At 41.4% G+C, this 6,668-nt stretch overlaps 1 protein-coding gene across 1 annotated transcript; it reads right to left on the bottom strand.

Moving 5' to 3' along the window:
- Positions 1–352: 352 nt before the first annotated feature.
- LOC124282654 (neuronal acetylcholine receptor subunit alpha-3-like) lies at positions 353–1,614 on the bottom strand. The gene has a single exon (XM_046718681.1). The coding sequence runs from the start codon at positions 1,526–1,528 to the stop codon at positions 353–355; it is 1,176 nt and encodes a 391-aa protein (XP_046574637.1). The 5' UTR covers positions 1,529–1,614.
- Positions 1,615–6,668: the final 5,054 nt, after the last annotated feature.

The following is a 6,668-nucleotide window of genomic DNA, read 5'->3' as shown; positions in this document are numbered from 1 at the left end:
ATTTAAGAGTATTGTAATAAGTGAAGTAGTAGCGTAATTGAGGAGACTAGTGATAGATGAAATTACCACAAAGGGATCTGCCCTTCAGGTATGATAATCATGGTTTCAAACACAGAACTGTTCAAGCTTGCACTTTCAACGTCTATAAAATATATATATGACAGTTATATTCACACTTTCCAATCGAAGAATTTCCCAGACGTATCAAATTGTATCCCGACACCTGTCAACTCCAAAGAAGAGCTCCTGGTATGGATTTCAACACATGTACACACTTTTCTGTCGAGAATTCTTCAACCATCTGGTTATAATGTAGTGTTCTACATTTGCTGCTGCTCATGCTCATAAACACTCATGCATATACAAGAGCCAGGAGACTGCCAATGCCGAAACACATGAAGCATACAAAGAAAATACAATCTAGCATCCTGTCCAGAGGCACCTTCCTGGTCGTAACAGTGTCAGCGTCTCGAGTTCCTTGTCCAGAAGGGACACAGTCAGTGTTGTCCTGAGGCGTGACCTTCACCTGTCTGCATCCTTGGGGGTCTCCGCTGTCCTGGACATTCTGGCGGCGGTGGTGGACATTTTGGACCAAGATGGTGGCAGCGATGGCGAGAAAGCCTTGGATCTGGACCATAACGAGGTACATGGAGAGGTTGGAAACAGAATCAGAAGTTGAGGGTGTGGAGTTGTGGATTAGACTGAGGAACAGGGCATTTGACACAAACACGGTCATGACAAAGCCCATCTTCTCCCCCGAGCTAGCCGGCAACAAAAAGACGAAGCTGTTGAGGACAGACTGAAGACACATTGGGAAAACCAGGTTCAAGACGTGGAACAAGTACTTCCTGGACAGATGTATGTAGAATGTGGCTAGCTCGTAACTTTCTGTTTCTGCATAAGTTGTTTTAGCCGATGTAATGTTTACAGTCTCCCATTCCCCATTGGTTTGCAGGTTCAAGCCGTCACCGCCAATAGTGATTTCTGGTTTTAGGGTGATCTTGTATCCCACTCCTGAAGAAAACAACATTGGACAGATCTGACTGTCAAAAGGGTATTTTCTCAGATCTGTTTTGCACAGGACAGATACTGTCATCGCATTCTGCCAGAAAAGACGACCATCATATGTTAATGTGACAGGCATTGACGTCTGCAAGGGGCCATCACCCGAGGCCTTATTCGCCAGAATCACAGTAGGTGTCCATAGTTCCTGCACTGCAAGTTCCACTCGATCTATACCTGAGTAATCCGAGGGATTCCACTTCAGAGAGTTGTCCGTCCAGACAAGGGTTACAAAGAACCCCAATTTCAGAATTTGGTTGGCATCATCTAGATCATGCACTTGCACCGGCCCAAGTGTGATAGTCACATAAGGAACATGTGTCCGTGAGACGATCGGTGGTCCTTTCGCATCAAGACGAGACTTCAATGTCTCCAGACTCTGTCTCCAGTCATCTAGATTCCCGAAGACAATTGGTGACACTAGGGAGGCAGCCGCAAAGACGAACATCAGCCTAACACAGCTCATCGTCACACCTGGCCACCTGGCTGTGTAACTAACGAAGACAGAAGTAGATGTTGCTAGATACGTTATATACAGTTCCACTGCGCAGATTCATACGTTGACCTATGCCTGAATCCGACTTTTAATGGGAGTGAATACGTCCACACACATATTACAGCGGAAATACAGTCTCCAATTACTGACAATGAATTCTCGAACATGAAGCCTAAAATATAAGCCATAGCTTATCAGCACATCATGCCGCGCTGGACGGAATCTAATATGTACAAAAACTAGCTTCAGCGTTAATCGGTATCGACATTATATGGTGAGACCAGTGCAATTCGTGCGACTGGGTGGCAGACAGATTGTCTATCTGGCAGGTATGGTAAATACCCTTAATGCACATAAATGGAATACAAACTAAGAGGATTGCTGCAACACTGGCTCTGGCCATGTCGCCATTCTAGCTAATCGACCTGAAGGTAAATTGGAAAATTGGATAAAATATCAACAATAAAGTATGTACACTGTTATGACGACTTTCTGCGATTCACGGCCTGTTTTTTTTAACAAGAAAACTAACTCACGTCTGTATCTCAGAACTCAGAAACTTTACATTTTCAGAGACTAAGCGTTTGTCTAAACAGTAGTGGGGAGGTGTGGGTGGGGGTCGGGTTGATGAATGCGTAAATCTAACATACTGAACCCCAACTTTATTTATTTCTTTAAATTTGTAAATGGAAAAGTAAGCCTTAAAACGTTGTTCTGTACGGGTTTGAGAAATAATCGATCTTGGAGTGAGTTCATGTATGTTTCAGTTGAGACCACATAACCACACCACAGGTGAGAGTGTAATCCAACACCCGTTCCATGATTAGACAGGGTGTTACACTGTTCAATATATTCTACTGTACATGCAATCCCCGACATGTGCCCTTCGGTCGAGCAAATGAACACCGAATGTGTCATATCAGTTTAATATTATTTTACACGCCGATTGAGTTTGGAAGAGTTAATCGGTGAAACATTTCCCAACATAAACTTGCTACTGACAACTATCACGAAGGGCAATACACGTATAACATGATGGACAAGATGTTGCCACCTACACACGAGTGGGGTACTTGGACCATCTCTACAGTGTTTGTGGGAGGTGTGGAAAAATATATCCACTTACAGCGCTGCCCCTGAAGGAAATATACTGGAAAATACCCTACATTCACATGTTGTTTATCAGCGTAAGGTAAATTGTCATGTCAACGGAATGGCATGAGATTGTGGACCTAAAGTTCAATGTAAACATGCACACCTCTTTGCCATTATTCTCTTAGTTATTCGATTTCAGTTCTGATTTGTTAATGCAGTACGCTAATAAACATCTTCAGTCACCATGGCAACTCAAAAAATATACTTAAGAAAAACCGGAATGGGAAGGGCCTGGCACGAGGACGCGTGCTTTAACTATAATAGTTCAGGGCGAAAGTGTATTTTATTACACTATACATGGTGGTAGAGCGAACTGTATTTCTTTTCTAAGATGCCAAATTTAATACTGTCTAAGGATAATTACGATGAATTTAAGGCAGAAAACAAACAACGGTGTCGGTGACCTGAAGTAAGAATCCTCGCACAGGGCTAACTGGCGCGCTGTTCTATTGATGTGTCTGCCCCCCTACGTTAAGACGAACGTTACCACAAAAAACAAATGATAACAGTTTAATGACGGTTTACGTTCGGATTAAATATCTTCTCTGAATTATTTTAATTACATCTGTCATTAACGTATACCATATGGGGCAATATGAACGTCGCATTTCTACTACCAACGTAAGTTTAGATCCGTACATCCAGATGAAGCTGAATAGTCAAGCGACATTCCACGATTGCATTGTGGGAATGTAAACATTGCGAACGTTACCGTGTCGCTGAAAACTTGTGAGTCGAATTGACACATTTTAACCGTCGTAAAACATAAACGTAATGTTTCCACCAGTGATGTCAGCTGCGTGAAGCAACTGCAAACCAAGAAACGGGATGCAACGCGGTAGTTTCTACTGTAGGAGGCCGTACAGAGAGAATACTACACTCGGTCTCATTACATACGAATTACACGAAACTCGTGACCTTCCTATGGTTTCTGACCTCGGTCAGAAACCATAGGAAGAACACTTGTTTCGTATAATTCGTATGTTATGAGACCTCGTGTAGTATTTTATTTATTACCCACGTCTTACATGCATTAAATTGACAAAATAACGTATTTTTGTTATTGTTTTGGTTTCAATCCGAAACCGGTTTCATAAAGAGGTTGCGGAAGAATATTGTTCTGTAGTCACTTTTGCATGACATCACACTGTATTGACGTCACTACGCCATTCTCGTCTGCTCCCTTTGTAACCGACGTCACGATGCACGTCAGTTGTCATCGCCTCGTACAGCCTCGTACAGTAAACTAACATCACTGGTGGAAACATTGCCTTTATGTTTTGCGACGGATATAATGTCTCAGTTCGATTCACAATTAAACAGCGATACGGCAACGTTCGCAATGTTCACATTCCCACAATGCATATAAGTTGTAGAATGAATGATTTCACGTGGTTGTTATGAATGAAAAAGTAGTTCCGTCACAACGTGACCTAATTGAGAGGTCATCTGTTATCCAATCAAATCGTTAGAATCTCAGGCCAAGTCGTTATGACACAGGATGTAAAGCACTAAAACTATACTTCGGTCAAGTTGGGATCTCTGTGTGCTCATTAGAGTACCAACATTTTGGATAAGAGACTGTATGGAGATGCACATCATTACACGTTCTGAAATTATCAATTTAACGTGAATATTTTCACTCGTCATTGACAGAGGTTGTGACATGTTTTTGCTAGCCATCTAACGTGCGCGAAATACACAATTCATCAAATCGGGAAGCGCACGTACAATTTCTCCAAATCATCGATAGCCTGCTGACGTGCGCGAAATACGCATCGTGTCGGGAATCGCACGTAAGATCTCCAACTCATCGATAGCCTTCTCTTTGTTAGGTCCAGCACAGTCATTTTATTCCTTGTGGACGAGCACCCTCATGGTCTAGTGGATAGAACGCCTGCTTGGACAGCGGCACTTCAATGGTTCGATCCCTGGCACCATCAAACTAACTGACGTAAAACGATTGATAAACTTGTTCTTATCCTAGTTGTAGTTCGAAATAAGAGGATAAATAGGAATTGGTGTGACCGAAGCCAGTATGCTGAGTGTGAGTGGCGTGTCCAAACTACGGCATGGTATATCAGTAGGGTTAGATGAGTAATCTACTGATATCTCAGTCCGGTTTAGAACTAACAACACACACACACACACACACACACACACACACACACACACACACACACACACACACACACACACACACACACACACACACAGAGAGAAAGATATAGACATGCACACACATAAACACACGTACACACTAATATGTGCTCAATAATCTTGAGAACAAAGCTTAACGTCATTTCACCCCACCTCGTCATCTTGGTTCAAAAACCTCAGTCAGATGTTCACGACAGGCTCCACAACGTCGAGGAATAATCGGGGTTACCTTCTATGATTTAAAACCATTAAATCACAGTAACCACCTGTGGTTAGAAATAGATTATGCAGAACCTCAAACATGAAAGTAATCATTTATACAAATACTTTAACATTAAATACTCTGTACCTTTATTTAGGTAGATATTATCATTTTTCGGTAATTTGCATAGTTCCAGTTCCGGTTAAACTGTGTAACTGGATCAATATTTACATCTGTTGTGCTACTGTTTCAGCATCCTATTGTTTACGATTCAGATGCACCATTAGATACACACAAAACATTGACACGGTGTATTAAATATATAATACAACACAGACAACGATGAAAGATCAATGTTTACTGCTGAGCGAAGTAACAAAATAAGACAGAAAGTACCATACTTATAACTGCTGTGTTCTCTTCATTGTTTTCAGCATTATACATAGCCATCTGTTCTCGCCCATCAGTGGCGTGGAATCTTCTTATACACTTTTGAATCTATGAAACTTTGAATTATGTTATTGGTATCGGTATTTTCTCCTTCGCTCCTCCCGGGCTCACAACATCACTTGCTTCCAACTGTTGCCTACTTGCGTCAAGTTGGGATGGGATATCTGTGTAATCATCCGAGTACCAACATTTTGGATAAGAGACAGTATGGAGATGCACATGGTGTTATTGTCTCCACCATAACACCTTCTTAAACTATCGATTTTACGCGAACATTTTCAAACTTCATTGGAAGAGGTTGTAACATGTTTTCGCAAGTCAAAACATTGATTACACAACAGTCTCGTTTACTGCTGACTCGGTTCCGTCCTACTGCGCAACTTAGTACAATAACCAGTCCAGAATGTTGAGACCAGCTCATTCAACTGGATATATAAATATCAATCAGTATCATTTGACACATCTAATCACTTGTATATTGCAACACTACGCTCCTTCTAATCCTTGCAAACACATCGTACAGCGTGCTCTGACAAACGGAAATCTGGAAATCGTGGAAATCTCAAAACGAGGCTTGACCGCTAGAAAAGTCTGACGGTCTGGAACGGACTTGATATTATATCAATCACAATAAGCGCAAATACCACATAACAGGTGTAACCAGTGAGCCAGATGAATTGTGAATCATTGTACGACCTCTTCAAACAGGGGCAGTCTTTGACGTCTTAGTTAACGACATACTGCCTAAACCTCGACATAAAATATAGAAATACGAGATTTTTTAACTGAAAAAAAATAAAATTTGTAAACAACATTGTCTTATGAAACAAGGAATTGGAATTTAGTGTAACCATAGTTGTTTGTAGTGTCTCTTTTCACACGAGAACATTCCTTAGAATAAGGAGAGGGTATTCTAAGTGAGAGAACTTGTTCCTAATCCTTTTCTCTGTGAATAAAATATGTTTAAAACAAAAACAAACAAATTCGGATCGGCTGAAAAATAGGGCATTCTCTGAATTGGTTAATGAGACTCATGTTTCGGTTTCATAGCCTTCTCACGCGAAATACACATCATGTCGGGAAGCGCACGTAAGATCTCCTACTCATCGATAGCCTTCTCTTTGTCAGGTCCAGTTACCAAGT

This window comes from Haliotis rubra, unplaced genomic scaffold (assembly GCF_003918875.1).
Source record: "Haliotis rubra isolate DU_JTF1 unplaced genomic scaffold, ASM391887v1 Scf300, whole genome shotgun sequence".
NCBI lineage: Eukaryota > Metazoa > Mollusca > Gastropoda > Lepetellida > Haliotidae > Haliotis > Haliotis rubra.
This window is presented reverse-complemented; position numbering and strand designations above follow the sequence as displayed.